We start from the raw sequence: 23,124 nt of genomic DNA on the forward strand, positions 1-23,124 counted from the left end.
GCAACGCAAATAGCGTAGTGGGTGCTATTTGTGTTCTCCTTTCTTGTCTTCGTCTTAGTCTATGTAAATATTTACGTAGACTAAGACGGCAAAAAATAAGGAACGCAAATGGCGGCGGCTGTAGCTGCCACCATTTGCGTACACGTTTTGTTTGGTTTTTTTTACCCAGATGTGATAGGCTACGTAAGTCTTTATGTAGCCTAACACATCTATGGGGGGAAAAAAAAAGAAAAAAATACAGACTGCAAGTGGCGGCGGCGGCAGCCGGTTGGAAGACCAGCTGCCACCGCTGCCATTGGAGCCGCTGCCATCCAAAACATCCGCCCCAGGTAAGTCTCGTCCTGGGGGGGATCCGCAGGGTGGCGGGGGGTGGCAGGCCATTCCGCGATGGATTTTGGGGGGCCGAATGCACTGGCATTCGGCCTCACCGGGATCCGTCGCGGAATTCTCTGACATCCCTACCTGAGACTGAGACCTGGTGTAGCGTGGTGTCTAAGAGACTGAGCAACCAGTCAGAAGCAGCTCTGTTTGAATATCCCCTCTGCAATCTGGGGCAGCTCCAGAAAAACTAGTTTGAAGGAGAAAAGGGGTGACAAAGACCATTACTGGGGAAGCAAGGATTTAACCCACACCATATAGCACCTTAATATACCATGACAAAAAGCTGGAGGAGTGAATGGGGTTGTGGGAAATATTTGTGGGGAGCACCTGCTACCCTATGGAGTCACCCCTGTCTGCCACAGACTCAGTAGGTGGCCATAGGCAAACCACTCCCTCTTACCAGCTAAGTTACAGACCAGTGCTTGGCTGCAACAGAATGGCATCAAGGTACAAATTGTGGAGGTCATCTACTCCACAGCACACAGTGCTGAGCTGAAGACTCATATGCATGCAGATCCTCAGCCTTAGAAGTAGTTAATTCCTGTGGTTGCTGAATGGTCTCTCCAAAGAGCAACAGGCCTTTGACAAGTGTATTCCAAGTGGTGTGGTTTTGATGTCTTGTCTGTTGTTTCCACCTTGTCTGCTACGATCTGTATTACTCTATGAACACGAAGAATGCTACTCAATAGGAATGACCCATGATGCCGGGTTAATTCTGTTTACAAAAGAATAAATATTATAGCAGTGCCTTATAAGAAGGAATCAATAGCTTCCCTTCACTAGGTGATCCCTTCATGTCTTCCCAAATTGATTTGCTCCCCCCCCCCAGCACATCACCATCACAGCAGGGCTATCTATTATGGGGTGATGGGGGGGTCAGGCGATTATTGAAGTATATCTGAATTTACAATATTAACGACTAGCTACGGAGCATCCGGAGATTCGTGGTGAATTAATTATCTGTTTAAGAAGCCATGAAGAAATAAATCAATGAAAATTTCTCACTCTTTTGAGAGAGCAAGGGAGCTTGTCAATTTTTTTCCCTTGCATTATAGTCTGAATGTGCTTTTCAGAGGGTGTTTGCACTGAGAATGTGCAGCTGGGAGTAATCAGCCTCACCTTGATATGCCTCTTGTCCGCCATCTTTCTGATAATGTACAGGACCTGCAGCACATAGTGGGGGTGGTGAAAGAAATGTGGGAGCTCAGTTCATTCTGGCAGAGGAGAAAATGGCTCCTCTCATCACCCCCTGTAGCGAATACAAAGGGCTACTGGCAAAGTCAGTAGCTGGAGTGGCACTCTACTCACACAGCTGCACTCCTCTCCCTTGTAGGACTCACTGGGGAGTACATTCCTTCACCACTGAGAAAGAGGAGGTTAGAAGAAAAGTGGCTCCAGAGGAGTGCAGGAATTGTGGCTGGATGCAAAGGGCAAGTCAGACTGACTGCTGAAGTTGGCCACAGCTAGCATCTCTGTTTTGGTGGTGATGTCAGCTGTGGGCTATCTGCTGAAGAAGGGCCAGATCGAAGATGGCATTTAGCTAGGGATGTACGAAAGTTCCGCCACGGATCTTGGGGAGGCTGAACGCCAGCGCATTCGGCCCCCCAAAATCGGTGGCGGAATGGCTCGCCCCCCACCCCCCCAGGACGAGACTTACCTTGGGCGGATCTTCCTGGTGGCGGCGGCTCTGGTGGCAGCTCTGGCGGCGGCGACGGCTGTGGCGGCCAGTCTTCCGACTGGCTGCTGCCGCTGCCATTTCCAGGTTAAAAAAAACAAAAAAAGTGATAGGCTACGTAAAGATTTACGTAGCCTATCGCGGCTAGATTTAAAAAAAACACCATGATAGGCTATGTAAATGTTTACGTAGCCTATCACGGCTGACTTAAAAACAAAAACAAAAAAAAATGCACGTCCGCAAAAGGTGGCGGCCATGGCCGCCGCCATTTGCGTTCCTTATTTTGGCATGTTTTAGTCTATGTAAACATTTACATAGACTAAGAGGGCGAAAATAAGGGGAACACAAATAGCGTAGACGCTCAAGGGCCCCTCTGGACAGGGGCACAGCACTCCTCACCTCAGTGCCACATTTCTGGGCAGCTGTGGCAGCACAAGCCAAGGAAACTGCGCGCTCGCTCAAGCGTGGTGACGCGCCAAGGCTCTTGCGTTCGCGCACGTTTCCCTGTGTGTGTGCCTGTGGGGCGACTTGTGGGCAGATTGCCGTGGGGTGGGTGGGAATGCCACCGGGCCTGTGCGTGAGCTTGGTTGGGGCACCCCCCTAACCCTTGGGGCCACCCTGTCCTTAGTGCAAGCCTCTCTTTTCCAGCACTGCAGAGAGCACTGGTCGGGAGGCAAGTGATGCCATCGGTGGCTCCAGCAGGGGGGCAGTGCCATCCTCCTCTGGTGGTGGAGACACTGAGGCTGGGAGCCAACCTGCCCCTTCAACGGCCACCGTGGGGCAGGTTGCGCCCAGGAGGAGGACCGCAGGTGAGCCTTGAAAGAGCGCGGTGGAGGCCCTTCCCAGCATGTCCTTGTTCTGGGGACACTGCTCCTGGAGTGGCATACGGCCCCTGATGGCCCATGGACAGTGGAATTTGGGTGGGGGAACAGCCAGCTGTCTGGGAGCAGCACATTGCCACACAGCAAGGGAATGAGTGGAAAAGGTGAACGTGTTCCTGGCCCGCCGCAGGGCGAGCCCGCCTTCCTGTGGGCAGCCCTACACTCTCTCCCCGCTCCGCCTACACACCAAATTACTCCAAGAACAGTCCACTGGTGTGGTATCACCCCCTCCGCGGGCATCCCACCACTGGAGTTGCACTGACACCACTTCCCCTTCCACCAGCGCAGGTGCAGCCACGCCGGGGACATTGGGGCCACCCGCCCAAGGCTCGGCGGTGGCTGCTGTCATGGGGCTCAGCGGAGCATCTTTGGGGCAGGCAGGGACAACCACCACTGTTCTCAGAGCCGTCATCCACCTGGAGGGCTCCATGAAGAAGACCAGTGAGTATCTAAGGCTGGCGGCTTCCATGTTTGGGCAACATGCAGGCTGTTCTTTGTGGGGGCCCTGATTGGGATCTTTCCCTTTTTTTCAGTGGGAAGGATGGAGAAGCAGCTGTCACGCCTTGAGAGGGAGGCCCAGGAAAAAAAAAAGACCTGTCGGGAGGAGGCTCGGGGGAGGGGGGGGCAAGTGTTAAGCTGGGGTCTATTGCACTGGGGGGTGGAGTGGGCACTTTTCTTCTGTAAGCAGCACTTATAAATAACACAAGCACTTAAATAAATTTTTAACAGAAACCCACCTTTGTGGTGCCACACTGCTCTCATAACGCAATACAACTCGTGGGAGAGACTTGTTTTGTTTCTAAATAACTTTACTTTTGGGATGACGGGGAACTCACAGGGGAGATACTTGAGCGTGGTCCTGCACAGCAGTGCAGGGTACTTCTCTTTGGGCGCTCGAGTCTCGCTGGGGCCTCTTTCCGGTGCACAGCCTATCCCTCCATCCAGGAAGTGACTCTAGCCAGCTCCAGACAGGTTCTGTCATGGCATCCCCCTGAACCGCAAAGAGAACATAACAATATGGGGGCGAAACACAGCATGGGGCAAACAATGTTTGGAGACAGTACCACGGCTCACCAGCTGTGGTGGTCACATGTGGAACTTGGGGGGTTCCCTGAACAGAGGTGGGAAGCAGGGAACTTTCACAGGGAGTCCCTCATGGGGAGAATTGCCTGGGGCACTTGTGCAACTGCGCAGGCCACATCCGAGAACCCATAACATGCCTTGGTGTGGATGTCCGGGGGGAAGGAACCTCCTCTTGACCCTGGGAGGGGGTCCCCGTGGTGGCCAACCCTGGCCTCATTGGGCTCCTACCACGTTCTAGGGAGTCATGGTGTCCCCGAGTGTGCAATCGTGGGGCTGGCCCCTGATGTTCTGGGATATGCCTACACCGCACCCCCTCCTCCCCCGGGGGTGAAGCTTCCCGCCCTGAGCGCTGATCAGGCATCTTTTCAAGCATTGCCCAGAGAATGTCTGCATGGGCATATACGGAGGCGATGAATGCCCTCTTATCCCTGCTCACAGCCTCCTCGTCCAGAGCGGATCTTCTTACATAGTCCCTAAACACCGCCGCACCTCCTTCCATGACTGCGAGGATGCAGTCATTCTCCTCGGTGGCGTGATGCATGATGCGTTCAGCGATGTCGTTGGCCGCTCTACGGCTCCTTCTATTTCTTATTTGTGACAGGCGCATAGCGTGGGATAATGTGGCCTGCCTGTTTGTTACTAGATGCTCCGTTAGAGAGAGTTGAGAGGGTTTAAGCATGCAGCGCGGTACAGCCTCTGCTGGCCAGCATAGAGCAATAGCCGCGCACAAGACCTGCGTGTGAAATGCCCATCACCAGGACCCACGGTTGTCCGCCACTAACGGCCATCACCGCCCCAGGTAAAGCCCAGGTATGTGGGAGGTGTGGCGAGCGTTGCTGCTGTGTAATTTCTGGGTGGAGACCAGGGTGGAATAATACCTACGCTTAGGACCCCGGGCAAGTATAGACCCTTAACAATACCATGGTAACTGCGAGCTTCCCTCCCTACACGGCGGGGAGGGGACACTGCAATCAGGCCCCGGCGTTGTCCCTGATGGGGTGTCGGGGAGGGCTGGACGTGGAGGACTGGCCAACGGTGATTTGTGACCACCAGCGGTAGACCTTGGCCAGGGCTCAGCCCTTTGGGAGAACGGGCTTGTTGGTCAGGGGGTGAATTGCCCTGGAAGGCCAGTCTGAGGGTGTCCAGGCAGCGCACACGTTGCACGCATGATCTCAGATCTCCCTCACGGGGACCCAACACACGGGAGTACGCTACTCCCCTTGCCTACCTGTGTCTTCAAGCTCGTCGGTAGCGCTCCCGCTTCCCCTTTGAGCACATGCACTCTGCCCTGCACCTGGAAAAGCAAGGCAGATGTCAGCCAAGCAAAAGGAAAACCCACTGTCTTGAAACCCATGCCGGCCGCCACTCAACTAAGATCCACCCAGGAATTTTTCCCCCTGGCGCGGTGTGGCTTCGAGGTGGGGCTTGGAGGCGCCCAGATGGGGACACCAGAGCAACCCGAAGCAGTCATTAAAGCAAGTTCGGGAGCAGCCCATCAAGGTACCTGAGCTGGCTAGGCACAGCAGGCAGCGAGGTGCTTTGACGTATCACCACTTGCTGCGGTGGGTGGGCCCCCTGATAACTCTGTGGGAACCGCTTGAGGTGCTAGGTCAGAGGAGTGTGGACACCCCCCCATCCCCCCACACTGACTGGTTGGTGTGCGGAAAGGCTTTGGTGCACCCCCCAACTCACTGCTCCCCCCAGGTTGCCCGGCGAACTCTTCCTGGGAGGGTCCTTCACCTTCCTGCTCCTGGCTGAGAAGACCTGTGAAAAGTGTGTCTCCGGTTGGCCGTTGTGTCCTTGGACATGTCCTTTTTTAAGGAACCTGAGACCCCCATCCTTCTTGTTCCTGGACCACTCCACACATGCCCCCGACATCTCCCCAGCCCGCAACCAGGTAGTAATGTCGAGTATGCGGGTGGGCCCGGTCCTGGTTGGCCGATGGGGCAGCCTGTGGTTGTAGGTGGCGGGGCTACATGCGTGGGGCTACACCGGGACCATGCAGAGCGGAGTATGTGGCCATGCCCCTGGAGGACAGCCAATGCTCCACGCACACCACCCCCAGACACCGAACCGGGCCACAGCACCTACTCACATCATGCACCTCCAAGGGAAGGTGATCCTCCTCTTCCTGTGATCCCTCTGGCATCTCCAACGTTTCCCCTTCCAGGGGGTCCGTCTTCAGGGTCTCCACGTGTGCGGCACCACGAGCAATCTGCAGACTTCCAACCACATGCTTGGGGCGAATGGTGGCATCCCCCCGGAGAATGCTGTGGAGCTCTGTGTAATACGGACAGGTGGCTGCGTTGTTCCCTGACCTGGAGTTATGGTTAACCACCCTCCTGTACTCCTGGCATAGGGACTTTGTTTTCCCCCTGCACTCAATGGCACTACAGGTGTGGCCCCGCTCAGTCATCTGCCTGGAGATCTCTTCGAAGAAGTCGAGGTTCCTATGGCTGCTACGAAGCTGCTCCTGGATCTTCTGCTCCCCCCAAATGTCCAGCAAGTCCACTATCTCTGCGTGCCACCACGACACCCCTCTTCCTTTGCTAGTAGATGTCATCCTCTGTTGACGCGGATGGTGGAAAGAAGGGGGGCCCAATGCAGTAGATCTTTCTGAGAACTGTATTGGTCTGGATTTCCAGCAGCGGCAGTGGGATCTCCCTGCCGTCGAGGGTCAACCAGCAGCACGCACCATAACAGCCTAAGAAAGGAACACACGGAAGTAAATATCAGGGCAGGGGCTGGCCCACCTAGCCATCACAGTCCATGGTGGGCATCACAGGGTAGCCGCATCATGTCATGGCCCTGATTTGGAGCACCTTCCACGCAGGGGCTGCCCCACCACGTAACCAACTGGATGCTCTCATGTCTGCCCGTGAAAGTAAGACCAAGCATGGCGCCGAAGCAGGGAAAAAATGACAGAGGAGTGGGCAGGCTTTGCAGCCTTTTCTGGGGGAAGAGAAGCTGGGAAAGCCGCCCTGACTCACGCTCCAGGGCAAACGCCATCCCAAGGGACCGTGTGCCCATACACGTCACGTGTCCCCCAATGGCCGATCAGCCATCCAGCACACAATCCCCATCATGCCAGTCCAACAGTCTCAGGCCACGTTGTTTTCACAATGATGGGTGTGCCTTGACAGTCTTGGGGAGGGGAGGGGGAAACACACCCCTCGTGTTGAGGGGAACAACCCCCTGAAAACTCTGGGGAAGGTGTTGAGGGGGGGACGTGGCCACCTCGTACAGTACACGGGGGCGCTCTTGGAGAAGGGATGGCATTCGTGGCGACGAGAGCAGCGCGGAAGTCTTCCCAAGAAAAATTTACGCGCGCTGCCACGGAGGGAGCAGCTCAAGGCGCCGTGATACACGTCCGGTGGGGGGAGGCGGCGAGGAAGAGAGTGGTGTCCAGATGAGGGGGGGGCATGGTGGGTGCTGAGCGATGGCGCCATGGTTGGAAGAGCAGAGTGGGGGGAGAATACACAGGGTGGAATGCAACGCGTGGACGAAAGGTGGGGGGCGGTTTTTAGGCGCCCACCGCACGATCCAGCAAGACGGGGAGGCTGCACCGATACTGCCAAGCCCCAAACTTCGATTCTTTGAAGATTTGAAGATGTTCCCCTTGTTTAAAAATAAAGCCATGGGCAGGGGTGTGGGGAGGGCCACGTGTTTGCTCACGGACGCCGGCTGCTCAGGAAGGGATGCGAGCGAGACCGGGAGAGTATTTGGGGGAGTGGCGGGTAAACACAGCGCGGAATGCAGCACGGACACGAGAGGTGGGGAGTGTTCTTTAAGCGATTACCCTAAGATCCAGGCAGATGGGGAGGCTGCAGCGATATCTACAAGCCCCAAACTACGATTCTTCGAATCTTCAAAGAAGTTCTCCTGGTTAAAAAAAAAAAGCCACGGGCGGGGAGCAGGGGGGCTACCTGTTTGCTCACGGACGCTGACTGCTCGGGGAGAGACGCGATCGATGGCTAGAACACAACCTGGGGGAGTGGTGCGCCCTGATTGGCCAGCAGGGAAATACAAACACCGCCATATATGGGCGTGCATGGGAGGGGACAATGACCATATACGGTAGCGAAGGCAGAAAATTGGAGCACATTAGTGGGAAACCCCGGGATAACAGGGTGTTGAAAGCGGGGGCGCAGACCCCGGAAACTCCCGGTCCAATACGAGGCGGGTACTGCGTAGTGTGAAAGGCGGGCGGTGAAACCGAATTGGAAGCGAGGAAAGGCGGTAAGTGTAGATCCAGCCTCTGAGTAAGGCCGAAAAGGGTGCATGAAAGAAAAGATGCTTCGCTTAGACAGACTCTCCCTGCACTTTCCAGAGGATCCTTAATACTCTAGGTGGGTAGTTGAAAGACAGGACTGAAGCTTTGTACAAGAGCCTCTTTGTAGAGCACTAACTGCTTTAACGGCTGTAATTATCTCTCTGAGAGAAACTGTAAATTGGATTAAGGCTGAGTTGCAGCTGAATGAGCTTCTCCATTGCCCCACCTGGTGGGCTGCTCTGCGATAACAAATATAAGAAAAAAGTGCAGAGAAATCGAATTTGGATTCCACTTCACACTCATGGCTTCCTTCTGGAAAAAATGAATTTTTTCCGGCAGAAAAAGCTGGCATAGGCTTTGCTGGCAGTATCAGTACTGGGGCTCATATCATCTGCTGGCGCTCTTCCGGAAACACGATCCCCTCCATTATCAGAAGGAAATAAATAAATAAACAGCAGGAGATGTTTTGGCGAAGGAGCAGGAAAGGAACAGAGAGCGATGCGTGTCAACATAGTGTGTTTGCGGCCAGCTCTGTCTGTTGCAGGCAGGGTGGGGGGGCGGGGGGAGATAGGAGTTTGGGTTATTCTTTTCTCCTATTCATGTCATTGAAAGAAACCCTCCATTTTAAGAAACACACACTACATTAGATATAGAACAACTCTATGAAGAAAATCCATGCTTTGACTAATGCTAAGGCTGCTGGAAACAAATCTTGGCAATAGAATATAGTGACTTCCCCTATAGTTTTTGACCAGAGTACATGTCAAATCATCACTGTACTGACTGGAAGCCTCAGTCTTATAACTGAGGAAAGGCATTGTAAAATGCACACAGGACACTTTAGGACAGCCTTCCACAATGTAATGCCCTCCAGATATTTTGGACTTCAACTCCCATCAGCCCCAGCCAGCATGGTCAATGGACAGGGATGCTGGGAGTTGTAGTCCAAGACATCTGGAAGGCATCAGGTTGGGGAAGGCTACTTTTGATTTCCAGGGCCTGGAAAAAGGAAGAGGAGATGACCAGAGGAATCAGCCAGGCTTAATTAGGCCGTCTGCCAACACATCAAACAGCTGGGGAAGAAAAGGAAGGTCCTGCAAACCCAGTACCTTCCTCTAGCTGGACCAGCTCATTGGAGCTGACTGGAATGCAGGGAGCAAGGCTGAGGCTGCAGGAGTGGTTAGGCAGGGCTGTGGCTATTACATGGTTGATAGGTGGCTGATGACCAGGAGGAACCTAGAAGCTGGGAGGACTACAAGGCATTCAAGGGAAGCAAGATGGGGATGTCATTTGGCCATCAGCTACTCAGCATAACTAACACCTCAGAAGACAGGGATAAAATTTAAAGTAACCTTGAGAGATCATTCCTGGGCTGGAACTAGCAAAATTAAATTCAACAGAGACAAATGCAAAGTTCTGCATTTAAATATTTTTTTAAAAATCAAATTTATAGGATGAGGGGATACCTGTCATGGCAGTAATACATGTGAATAGGATCTTGGGGTTGTAGCTGATTACAAGCTGAATATGAGTCAGCAGTGTGATGTGGCTGCAAAAAAGGCTAATAAGATGTTAAACAGCATTACAGAACCATAGTTTCCAAGTCACAGGATGTAACAGTACTAGATGATTTCTGTACTAGTCAGACCTCATCTGGAATATTGTGTCCAGTTCTGGGCTCCATATTTTAAGAAGGACACAGACAAATTGGCAAAGTTCAGAGGAAGGCAATAGCAAATCCCACAGTTCAGGCAGTACAATCCGTGAAGGTATCCATGTACCCGATTGCCTGGTCAGATATTGTTGGATGTCTTTCAGTTTTTAGGACCCAAGGTGCTTGGAAAAGTTCACCTAACCCCCTGTTTTCTCAACCCTTGCTCCTCATGGCTCATTACAACCAATAGGGAGCGGAATGGCTGGGTTTGAGCAGTTATAAATTATTCCCTACAGGAGGGAGTGGTCTCAGCCTCTTGAAAGGAGGTAGCAGCGAGACCAGTCCTGAAAAAAATGCCCTTGGACCTGGAAGATCTTAAGGTGAGGCAGTGGAAGTGCTTAATCGGTGCCTAGCTGTGGTAATGGGCTGGATGAGGGCCAATACACTCAGAAGAGGTGGAAGTAGTGCTGGTGGGCGGGTTGACTGCTTGGGTGAGTGGTGTTCAACCTGTTCTGGAAGGGGTTGCACTCCCCCTGAAGGAGCACATCCATCACTTGGGGATGCTTGCCAATCCAACTTTGTCACTAGAGGCTCTAGCACCTTTTTCCAGCTTAGGCTGGAATGCCACCTACAACTCTATGTGGATAGTGGGGCTGCCCTACGTGGGGGGGGGGGGCTGCCCTCGAAGGCAGCCCAGAAAATTCAGTTAGTACAAACTATGTACTAGCAGCTAGGGTACTGTCTGGAACTGGGCATTATGATGATATTATGCCATTATTGTACCATCTTCACTGGCTCCCGGTTCATTTTAGGGACCAATTCAAGGTGCTGATGCTAACCTGCGAAGTCCTTCATGGCTTGGGGCCACAGTAAAAAAAGGATACCCACCTCTCCTCATAAGTTCCTGCCCATGCCCTGAGATCATCATCTGAGGCCTGGCTCCAAGTGAATGAATGAAATTAAACTCTTTTTTTCTCCCCACACCCCCACCCCTCTGCCAGCCAGCTCATTCCCCCTATCTCTTCTTCTCTCTCACTATGGATTGCCACCCATAGATGTGCTCTCTCTCTCTCTCTCTCTCTCTCACACACACACACACACACACACACACCATGTATCTATCATGCATGCATGCATGCATACATATCCTTCCCTTCTCCTCTTCACTGCAAGCGCATGCAAAATCACACTCATTTTCAGGATCCCTCCAATGCCCCAAACCCTCCCTCCCTCCTTCTCTCTTTCTCACACATTCAGCCCCCATCCATTCAGACATACAAGCCCACAACCCTCCTGGTTGCTCCCAGCTACCTTCCTGCTACTCTCCCTACCCCCTCCCTGGTGGTTCCCTGCTGGCTTGCCGCTGCCCTTCCTAGCCCCTCTCCACTGCTTTCTTTAGCCCCACCCCCGCATTCCTGGGAAATGAAGATGGTAGCAGCTGAAAGCTGACACTTTGCTTTGAAGTGATCCCAACTGCTGGTAAGAAAATGTATCCCCCCCACCAATAAATAACTAAACAGTGGTAGGGTACCTTGGTGGGTACCAAGAAAGGTGTCCAGGGGGTGAAGTAGTGCCCATAGGCACCACGTTTTCTACTCCTGGGCTAATCAGTGTTTCCACTGACAACAGCTAGTATTTATTTACTATTCATTTAAAAAACTTGTATCCTGCTCCCCGCACCCAATAGAAACTTAAAGTGGCTTACAATAGTAAAATACATGTACAATAAAATCAGATCCATAAAATGCATTAAACAACCATCAAATGCACTAGACAACCACCTGAGAGCCTATCAGTTTATTTTATTTATTTCTACTTTTATTTATATGCTATCTTTTTAGGGCATAGTTTATATAATAATACAAATATAAAAACAATTTAAAATAAAAAAGCACAATGTTATCTGACAGTAGCAAAGCAATATTTTAAAAATAGGCCAGTTCAAAATAAAACAGCAACATCATAAAAATATCAAACATTTCAGATGGCTCCTTAAACCTGAGCAATTAAATAGACTGAAAAAGCAGCCCAAAATAAATGAGTTTTTAAACCCCATTTTAAAATGTTCACAGTTGAGGCCATAAGCAGCTCAGTCATCAGGGAGTTCCACAACCTGGGGGCCATCACCAAGAAGGCCCTGTCTCTTGTGCCTACCAACCAAACTGACTTACAGGCAGGCCTATGAGCAGGGCCTCAGAGGCATATTTTAGTGCCTGGGCAGCTTCATATGGCAGTTGCAATTACCTGATCCTAGGTCAAGTTCAAGATTAGGACTTTGAATTGGCTGGCAGCCAGTCCAACTGGTACACAATTGCTGTCACATGTTCTGATTGTCTGGCTTCCACCAACAACAAGGTGGCTGCATTCTGTACCAGTTGAAGTTTCCAGACTGTCTTCAAAGGCAGCCCCACATAGAGCACATTACCCTAGTCTAACCTAGATGTGAGTAATGCATGTATATCTGAGGCAAGTCTAATTTTGTCACCAGCCTAAGCTGGTAAAAGGCAGTCCTGGCTATCAACACCACCTGCGCTCCCACAGATAGTATTGAATCCCAGAGTATCCCCAACCTATGAACTTGGTCCTTCAGGTGAAGTTCAACCCTATCCAAGACCGCTGAGAGTCTGGATACGCCACCTCGCCTGGATTACGTTTCAGCTTGTTTGACCTCATACATCCCAAAGCTGTCTCCAGACATCTGTCCGATAATTCCACAGCCTCCCTGGGGCTTGTAGATGGAAAAGAGAGACAGAGCTACATATCTTCCATGTGCTGATGATCAGGCCTGGCCCGAGGCACTTTGCTGCCTCAAGCAAGCCACTGCCACCCCTTTTCTCTTTCTCCTGGCAGCAGCGGCTGCGCTGCTGGCACCATTGCTCCCACCTGCCTGCTCATCTCCCACCCCCTGACCTGCTCAGGCAGCCAGCCCACGTGCAGCCCTCCTGGCTGCCTCTCCCACCTGTCATAGAATCATAGAATCATAGAATAGTAGGGTTGGAAGGGGCCTACAAGGCCATCGAGTCCAACCCCCTGCTCAATGCAGGAATCCAAGTCAGAGCATCCCTGACAAATGGCTGTCCAGCCTCGTCTTGAAGGCCTCCAGTGTGGGAGAGCCCACCACCTCCCCAGGTAATTGGTTCCATTGCCGTATTGCTCTGACACTCAGGAAGTTTTTCCTGATGTTCAGTCGGAATCTGGCTTCCTGTAACTTGAGCCCATTATTCCGTGTCCTGCACTCTGGGATGATCAAGAAGAGATCCTGGCCTTCTTCTCTGTGACAACCTTTCAAGTACTTGAAGAGCGCTATCATATCTCCCCTCAGTCTTCTCTTCTCAAGGCTAAACATGCCCAGTTCTTTCAGTCTCTCTTCATAGGGCTTTGTTTCCAGTCCCCTGATCATCTTTGTTGCCCTCCTTTGAACCCTCTCCAGCTTGTCTGCATCCTTCTTAAAGTGTGGTGCCCAGAACTGGACACAGTACTCCAGATGAGGCCTAACCAGTGCTGAGTAGAGGGGAACTAGTACTTCCCGGGATTTGGAAGCGATGCTTCTATGAATGCAGCCCAAAATAGCATTTGCCTTTTTTGCAGCCACATCACATTGTTGGCTCCTATTCAGCTTGTGATCGACGACAATTCCAAGATCCTTCTCGCTCGTAGTGTGGTTGAGCCACGTATCCCCCATCTTGTAACTGTGCATCTGGTTTCTTTTTCCTAGGTGCAGAACTTGGCATTTGTCCCTATTAAATGCCATTCTGTTGTTTTCTGCCCAGCACTCCAGTCTATCCAGATCACTTTGAATTTTGTTTCTGTCTTCCAAAGTATTAGCTATCCCTCCCAATTTTGTGTCATCTGCAAATTTGATCAGCATTCCCTGCACCTCCTCCTCCAAGTCATTAATAAAAATATTGAAGAGCACTGGGCCCAGGACTGAGCCCTGCGGTACCCCACTCGTTACCTCTCCCCAGCTTGAGAAGGTCCCATTGATAAGCACTCTTTGGGTCCGATTCTGTAGCCAACTGTGGATCCACATGATCGTTGTTTCATCTAGCCCACTTCGAGCTAGTTTGCTCATCAGGATATCATGGGGCACTTTGTCGAAAGCTTTGCTGAAGTCGAGGTATATGATGTCTACAGCATTCCCATGGTCTACAAGGGAGGTGACTTGATCAAAAAATGAGATCAGAATTTTGTCAGCTGCTTCCACCTTGTGCCTCAGCTGTGGGGCACGAGAGGGAGGTCGGTGGAACTCTTATGAGAGTTCCCGAACTATCACAAGTGGGCCGGGATCTCTCACAATACTTCTGGGCCTCTAACAAGTTCTGGGCCTCTTGCGATAGCCTGGCCAACATCTTCCAGAAGCCCCACGGCTTCGGGACAAGGCAGGAGTGGAGGATTGATGGGCGGGCAGGGCAGCAGGCGGGCAGGCAGGAGTGAGCAGCCGCTTCTTGGTCCTGCTGGTCACCTTCATGGCCAGCAACATTGGCAGAAAACTCGGAGGCAATCCGATCGAACACAGGCTAGAGCCTATTTGAAGGCCTACTCTGTGGCAATACGGGTAGCAAAGAAAGTATTTTTTTCTGCCACTATTGCGTCTGCAAAGAGCTGTCCAGCAGAGCTGTTTCAAGTGGTCAGGGGTCTTTTATACACTTAGGGATGGTGGAGAATTTCTCCCCGAAACTTCGGGTGGCCGAGCGCCAACGTGTTCGGCCCCCCGAACAAGTTTTGGGGAGAAATCCTTCGAACGCCCCCCGCACCCCTCCCGGGATGGGACTTACCTTCACCAAATGTCCCTCCCGGTGGCTGGTCCGGCCGGCGGTTCGGCGGGTGTTCGAGCAGGGCGGGAGCGGCAGCCGGTCTTTCAACCGGCTGCCGCCGCCGCCATTGCAATGAAAGAAAAAAAAAAACGCCCCCTGATAGGCTACGTGACGATTCACGTAGCCTATCATGGCTAGATTTGCAAATTTGCTCGTCACGTAGCCTGTCACGGGTGACTTAAAAAACAACAACAAAAAAGCGCGTACGGATAATGGCGGCCCCCATAGGGAGCCGCCATTCCCGTTCCTTATTTGGTCGCTGTAGTCTACGTAAATGTTTACGTAGACTACGGCGAAAATAAGGGCAACGCTATTTGCGTTGCCCTTATTTTCACCGTAGTCTACATAAACATTTACGTAGACTACAGCGACCAAATAAGGAACGCGAATGGCGGCTCCCTATGGGGGCCGCCATTAGCGTACGCGCTTTTTTTTTTTAAAGTCACCCATGATAGGCTACGTGACGATTGACGTAGCCTATCATGGCTGACTTTGCAGATCTAGCTGTGATAGGCTACGTGAATCGTCACGTAGCCTATCAGGGGGCGTTAAAAAAACAACAACAAAACTTTCGCGTTCGCGGCCGGGCGAGGCGGGAAGCCTCCTCCCCGGCCTGAATTTCGGCCCGGGCGAGGCGGGAAGCCTCCCCCCCCGGCCTGAACTTCGCGGGGGGAGCAGCGAAGCGCCTCCCCCCCACCGCGAACGGCCTTTGACGACAGGTAAGGGACTTTCGTCCACCCCTATATACACTAGCCGCAAGAGGAGAATTTAAACCTCTTGACAGCCCACTCTGAACAATTTGCTCAGCACTTTGCAGACAAAATCGCTTGGATCTGCTCTGACTTGGACGTAGGGATGTACGAAAGTAAAAAAAAAAAAATCTTTATGTAAATCTTTACGTAGATTACCGGGCCCAAATAAGGAACGTAGCCTATCACGGCTGACTGCAGGGATGCAAACGGCGGCGGCTACAGCTGCTGCCATTTGCATCCCGGCTGGCCAGAAGGATTCGCGGCCGGAGGGACGGGGCGCCTCCCCCCCAGCCAGTTTTTTTTTTTTTTAATCAGCTGTGATAGGCTATGTAAACATTTACGTAGCCTATCATGGCTGACTGCAGGGATGCAAACGGCGGCGGCTACAGCCGCTGCCATTTGCATCCCTGCTAGCCAGCGGCCGGCTGTCCGGCTGCTGGCGGAGCCGGCTGGCAGCTCCGCAGAATCCCTGCAGAGCGGAGCCGGCCGGCCAGGATTCGGGGGGGGGAGGGACAGAGCGCCTCCCCCCCTGGGCAGAATTTCAGGGGGAGGGACGGAGCGCCTCCCCCCCAGCATCAGCATAATCCCCGAACAGGTAAGTGACTTTCGTATATCCCTAGGTGTGCTATGCTCAGCAGCCTCTACCTTTAAAAAAAAATCCCCTTAAGAGTGCAACATCAAAATAGCGCATTGCTGTTCCATCATGAACCCGAAGTAAACACTCCAGCAACCACAACCGCCTGGGCATGCATGAGTAGAGCCTGGTTTCAATCTTTAACATTCCCCCACTTCGGCGCATGTTTACTCTTTCGCTTCTCCATTGCTCTCTTAAATCACAGTTGAGAAGTTGTGCTTCTTTGATGTTCTGTAGTTTCTCTGTTATGTACAATCACTTCTCCTCTTGAAAGTAGTAACAATCTTGCCTTCTCATTGCAGGGGGAAGGACAAAGGGAGAAGGGGGAGGGTGGAAGCAGTAGGCAAAAGTTCACACAGGGGACAAAATGGGGTGGGGAGCAGTAACTCTGCAGCAGATTGCTGAGATGTGGTGAAATTGGTGTGTGGGGGAGCTCTAGAGGCCTGTGTTCACAAAGTAATCTTCAAATTCAGGTTTCAGTTTGCCCATTTTGGAAGGGATTCTCCTCACGATGATGATGATGATGATGATTTCCTCTTTTTGTTTCTCAGAACTCCTCTGGGAAATGTTGGCTGCAATTCTAAACCCACTTACAGCGGAGGAAGCCCCACTGAACCCAATGGGGCTTACTTCTGAGTAGAGATGCATAAGATTGCAATGTTCCCCATTTCTAGTTCCCACCCTCATCCCAGTTTGCCACACCCCAGAAATCTGCTGCAGAGTTACTGCAAGTAAAGGTGTTCTCATAAACAAGGTCCTATTCAAGTGTAGGCCTTTCTCTCTGGTGGCACTAATGGCCTACAGCTGTGCTCTGGGTGGGGCTCTGAAAGCTCAGGTTTCAAAGTCTTCAGTTCTACACACTAGGTTCTAGGGATGTACCCTTACCCTGCTCCGCTCAGGGGCATCCGCGGTGGGGGGGAGGCGATCCATCCCTCCCCCCGGAATCCTGTCCAGCCACAGCCGGACTTCCAGCTGCGGCCAGGCTGCGGCCGCAAATGACAGCCGCTATGCCAGCTGCCATTTGTGTCCCTGCCAAGCCGGGATAGGCGACGTAGATACTTACATAGCCTATCATGGCTTGGCAGGGATGCAAATGGTGGCCGGCATAACAGCCACCATTTGCGGCCGCAGCCCGGCAGTGGCCAAAAGACAACCCGGAGCCACCGCCGCCAGGTAGGCTCCGTCCTGGGGGGATTCCGCGGGGGGGGGGCGGGGGGAATTGCCCTGTTCCATCATGGACTCTGGGGGGCCGGGCCACAGCCCGGCAGCAGACAGAGGTCCAGCTGTGGGCAGCCCCAGATGGCGGCTCTGCAGACTCACAGCGGAGCGGAGCTGGCTGAGAAGGATTCTGGGGGGAGGGACAGATTGCCTCCCTTCCAACATGGACGCCCCTGGACGGAGCCAGGTAAGGGATTCGTACATCCCTAGCAACAGCACTTTGAAAAAAAGATACTGAAAGCCACACTGCCAACGAACACCAGTCACAGAGTGGCATACTGACAATGCCTCCACAATAGCCATGCGTGGAAGCTCTTTATGTCACTAGATCCCACCACACACATAAGACACGACCTGCCAGACACAAGACTAGCAAAGTACCGTCAACTCTTTCAGTCTCCATGGTGCAAAGTGATGGGCTGGGGGACTTATGTTCCACTCTATAGCCTTTGGAGTATGGGATGTCTTCAGGTTCCCTCTTGTCCTCCATTCTGTTTAACAGCTACATGAAACTGCTGGGAGAAGTCAGCCAGAGGATTGAGCTGAAGTGTCATCAGCAGGGCTGGCCCTACCATGACACAGCTTAATGCAGGCACATAGAATCATAGAATCATAGAATAGTAGGGTTGGAAGGGGCCTACAAGGCCATCAAGTCCAACCCCCTGCTCAATGCAGGAATCCAAGTCAGAGCATCCCTGACAGATGGCTGTCCAGCCTCGTCTTGAAGGCCTCCAGTGTGGGAGAGCCCACCACCTCCCTAGGTAATTGGTTCCATTGTCATATTGCTCTAACAGTCTGGAGGTTTTTCCTGATGTTCAGCCGGAATCTGGCTTCCTGTAACTTGAGCCCATTATTCCGTGTCCTGCACTCTGGGATGATTGAGAAGAGATCCTGGCCTTCCTCTCTGTGACAACCTTTCAAGTACTTGAAGAGCGCTATCATATCTCCCCTCAGTCTTCTCTTCTCAAGGCTAAACATGCCCAGTTCTTTCAGTCTCTCTTCATAGGGCTTTCTTTCCAGTCCCCTGATCATCTTTGTTGCCCTCCTCTGAACCCTCTCCAGCTTGTCTGCTTCCTTCTTAAAGTGTGGTGCCCAGAGCTGGACACAGTACTCCAGATGAGGCCTAACCAGTGCTGAGTAGAGAGGAACTAGTACTTCCCGGGATTTGGAAGCTATGCTTCTATTAATGCAGCCCAAAGTAGCATTTCCCTTTTTTGCAGACACATCACATTGTTGGCTCCTATTCAGCTTGTGATCGAGAACAATTCCAAGATCCTTCTCGCTTGTAGTGTTGTTGAGGCACGTATCCCCCATCTTGTAACTGTGCATTTGGTTTCTTTTTCCTAGGTGCAGAACTTGGCATTTATCCCTATTAAATGTCATTCTGTTGTTTTCTGCCCAGCGCTCCAGTCTATCAAGATCACTTTGAATTTTGTGCCTGTCTCCCAGGGTATTAATTATCCTGCCCAATGTTGTATCATCTGCAAATTTGATCAGCATTCCCTGCACCTCCTTCTCCAAATTAATAAAAATGTTGAAGAGCACTGGGCCCAGGACTGAGCCCTGCGGTACCCCTCTCGTTACCTCTCCCCAGTTTGAGAAGGTCCCATTGATAAGCACTCTTTGAGTCCGATTCTGTAGCCAACTCTGGATCCACTGGATCGTTGTTTCATCTAGCCCACTTTGAGCTAGTTTGCTCATCAGGATATCATGGGGCACTTTGTCGAAAGCTTTGCTGAAGTCGAGGTATATGATGTCTACAGCATTCCCACGGTCCACAAGGGAGGTTACTTCATCAAAAAATGAGATCACATTCATCTGGTAGGACTTGTTCTTGACAAATCTATGTTGGCCTCAAGTAATCACGGAATTGTTTTCAAGGTGCTTCCAGATGGATTGCTTTATCATCTGCTCCAGAATTTTCCCTGGGTTTGATGTCAGACTGACTGGTCTGTAGGTCCCAGGTTCCTCCTTTTTGCCCTTTTTGAAGATAGGGATTAGCCCTCCTCCAGTCATCTGGCACTATATCCGTCCTTCATGATTTCTCAAAGAGAATAGACAGCGGTTCTGAGAGTTCTTCTGCCAGTTCCTTTATTCCTCTAGGATGCAGTTCATCTGGCCCTGGAGATTTGAACTCATTCAAAGTAATTAGGTGTTCCTTGACCATATGCCTGTCGATCTCAAGCTGCAATCCTGCCCCTTCAGCCTGTACTTCACCTTTGCCAGGGGGGTCATAGACCCTCTTTTGGGAGAAGACTGAGCCAAAGAAGTAGGAATTGAGCACCTCTGCCTTTTCTTTGTCATCTGTTCTCATTTTGCCATCCTTATTTAATAGCTGAACCACCATTTCTTTCCTCTGCCTTTTACTATGCACGTAGCTGAAGAAAGCCTTTGTGTTGCTTTTAGCATCCCTCGCTAACCTCAGCTTGTTCTCAGCTTCAGCCTTCCTGACGCCATCCCTGCAATTCTGTGCTACCTGCCTGTACTCTTCCTTTGTTGCTTGGCCTTCCTTCCACTTCCTATATGTGTGCTTTTTTGTTTTCAGGTCATCTCTAAGCTTTTTGTGAAGCCACATTGGCTTCTTCTGTTGTCTTCCACCGTTTCTTCTTGTTGGAATTGTTTGTAATTGTTCCTTGAGAATTTCCTTTTTTAAAAGCTCCCACCCATCTTGGACTCCTTTTCTCATTAGAGTCACTTGCCATGGGACCTTCCTGATCATTGTTCTGAGTTTATTAAAATCAGCTTTCCTAAAATCCAGGCTTTTGCTTCCCTTAGAACCAAGAACTCAAGTACAACATGGTTGCTTTCCCCCAGAGTTCTTGTAACTGCTACTTTATCCACTAAGTCATCTCTGTTGGTTAGTATCAAGTCAAAGATAGCCAATCCTCTAGTTCCTTCCTCTGCTTTCTGTAGGAGGAAGTTATCCGCCACACAAGTCAGGAATTTCCTGGAGAGGGCATGTTTGGCAGAATTTGTCTCCCAACAAATATCGGGGAAATTGAAGTCCCCCATTACTACTGCATCATGCTTCCTTAAAACATTGGTTATTTGCTTTTCAAAAGTTTCACCCTTGTCTTCTCCTTGATTGGGTGGCCGGTAGTAGACACCAGGTTCCTTTTATTCTTTGCTCCATTTATTTTGATCCATATGCTCCCGATGGGGCTACCAAGCTCATCCTCCTATATTTCTGTGCAGAGATATGTATTTTTCACATACAGTACAACCTCACCTCCCTTTCTGTTCCTTCTGTTCTTTTTGAACAAGTTATATCCTTCAATTGCTGTATTCCAGTCATGAGAGTCATCCCACCAAGTCTCAGTTATACCTATCAATCAGGAACGCAAATGATTTTTGAGTCATTTGCCTATGAGTCATTTATACCTATCAATAAGGAACGCAAATGGTGGCGCCCATAGGGCGCCACCATTTGCGTACGTGCTTTTTTTTTTTTCAAAGTCACCCGGCCGTGATAGGCTACGTAATGATTTATGTAGCCTATCACGGCTGACTTTGGAAATCTAGCCGTGATAGGCTACGTTAATCGTTACGTAGCCTATCACGGGGTTGTTTTTTTCTTTTTACACTTTAATTTGTAATGGCGGCGGCGGCAGCCGGTCGGAGGACCGGCTGCCGCCCCCGCCCCTGACGAAAGGCCGACGAACCGCCGCCGGACCCACTGCCGGGAGGGACATTTGCCAAAGGTAAGTCCCATCCCGTGGGGGTGGCGGGGGGGTGGCGGAGAATTTCACCGCCGATTTTGGGGGCCGAATGCGTTGGCACTCAGCCCCCCGAAGATTCGGGGAGAAATTCTCCGCCATCCCTAGCTTCTCTCGCTTCCCCTTTCTGACTTTTAAGCCTGGGTTCAGTCTGCAAAGCAGGGGCGGGCAACCCTCTGCGGGTGGAGGGCCACATGGCTCCCTCGGGAACTCTTCAGGGCCTGCACAAGTGGATGGGGCTGGGGGTGAGTGGGACAGCGTTGGGCAGGGCAGGGCACACAGTCAGGCCTGCCCGCACACACATTCTCACATAAACCCATTTAGGACCAGGATCACTCTAGGGGAAAAGTTCAAGCCTTTCGCCCACTCAGTGATTGTAATTAGGGTGGGGTGGTGGAAGGAAAGATGTTTCATCCTCACCCCCTCCCAGCAATCCCTGCAGACAGGATTGCTTTTACCTTGCAGCAGCAGGAAAATAGCTCTCTGTTCCCCACAGCCCAGGTGCTGGCTGATCAGCTGGGCCATGGGGAATGGTGGGCAGGGTTCCCTGAGCAACTGAGGGGCAGGCGTGCTATGAAGTGTGGTGGGGTGCATGGGTAATGTATGTACCCTTGGTCTCTTTGTAATAACCCATGTTTTCCAGACTTCTCTTACACATTGAATTCCTTTTACAAATGGGGAGTACATTTGCAGAGTTTCTTATGGGGTTATGCAGGGCATGAGAATGCTGTGGATCAATGTGAGAGTAGGCAGAGGAAAGATGGGTAAAAATGGGATGAGAGAAAGAGTGTCCCGTGGAGGACCTCAACCTATTCCTATACCCTCTATTAGCTCTGCTTTCCCTTTGTGTCACCCAGATATTTACCAAGCTTTTAGGATAAGACTATCCCTTTGTCACCCAGATATTTACCAAGCGTTTAGGATAAGACTATCTTACTCCCTTCTTCATTGACCTTGGTGTTCTATTCAGCATGAAAGTCAGAACCAAGCCCAATCACTTTGCTTTGTTTTAGCAATGTTTGGAAAGTTCAGGTTATTGGTGGTGGTGGTGGTGGCTATTGGAAGCCCAGCATGACTGAAGTTTGAAAAATTCTAGGGATGTACGAAAGTCACTTACCTTGAAAGAAATTTGATTCACGGTGGGGAGGAGGCGCTCCATCCCTCCCCCCGAAATTCTGGCGGGGGGAGGCGCTCCGTCCCTCCACCCCCGAATCCTGGCCGGCCGGGCCGCAAATGGAGGCGGCCATAGCCACCGCCGTTTGCGTCCCTGCAGTCAGCCGTGATAGGCTATGTAAATGTTTACGTAGCCTATCACGGCTGAGTAAAAAACAAACAACCGCGCGTATGCAAATGGCGGCACCCATGGGCGCCGCCATTTGCGTTCCTTATTTTGGCACGTCTAGTCTACGTAAACATTTACGTAGACTACAGCGAAAATAAGGGGAACGCAAATAGCGTAGACGCTACGCTATTTGCGTTCCCCTTATTTTTGCCGTAATCTATGTAAATGTTTACATAGACTAGACGTGCCAAAATAAGGAACGCAAATGGCGGCGCCCATGGGCGCCGCCATTTGCGTACGCGCGGTTTTTGTTTTTTGTGTTTTACTCAGCAGTGATAGGCTACATAAACATTTACGTAGCCTATCACGGTATTTTTAAAAAATCTAGCTGTGATAGGCTATGTAAATCTTTACGTAGCCTATCACGTTTTGTTGTTGTTGTTGTTTTACTGGAAATGGTGGCAGTGGCAGCCGGTCGGAAGACCGGCTGGCGCCGCCGCCGCCACCAGGAGGATTTGCCCAAGGTAAGTCCCGTCCCGGGGGGGGGGGGGGCAATTTTACATTTTAAATTATTTAAGAATTTTCACACATTATAGATCATTACATTATATTAAAATATAAGCATCTCAGTTCACAAAGATAATAAACCAAAAGATCAAATATATATAAACAGAAAAAGGTGTGTATGTGGAAGGGGTGAGGTGTAGGGTGAAGGTAATTTAAAAAGGGGGAATAGGGTTTTATTGTAATGATTCTGTAAA

General features: G+C 51.2%; 1 protein-coding gene across 1 annotated transcript in view; it reads right to left on the minus strand.

The window, feature by feature from the left end:
- Positions 1-23,124, minus strand: part of LOC146350515 (uncharacterized) — a 132,836-nt gene that overhangs the window by 59,513 nt on the left and 50,199 nt on the right. The window contains exons 2-5 of the mRNA XM_084841981.1: positions 6,116-6,724; positions 5,249-5,314; positions 3,774-3,928; positions 1,501-1,545 (exon numbers count right to left, since the gene is read on the minus strand). Coding sequence (XP_084698107.1) covers positions 1,501-1,545; positions 3,774-3,928; positions 5,249-5,314; positions 6,116-6,583 — 734 coding nt within the window. The 5' untranslated portion in view covers positions 6,584-6,724. The remainder of the gene's footprint in view (positions 1-1,500; positions 1,546-3,773; positions 3,929-5,248; positions 5,315-6,115; positions 6,725-23,124) is intronic.

The sequence above is a fragment of the Heloderma suspectum genome, chromosome 3, assembly GCF_057233095.1.
Source record: "Heloderma suspectum isolate Gila_16-S chromosome 3, 16-S_ref, whole genome shotgun sequence".
Taxonomy (NCBI): Eukaryota; Metazoa; Chordata; class Lepidosauria; order Squamata; family Helodermatidae; genus Heloderma; species Heloderma suspectum.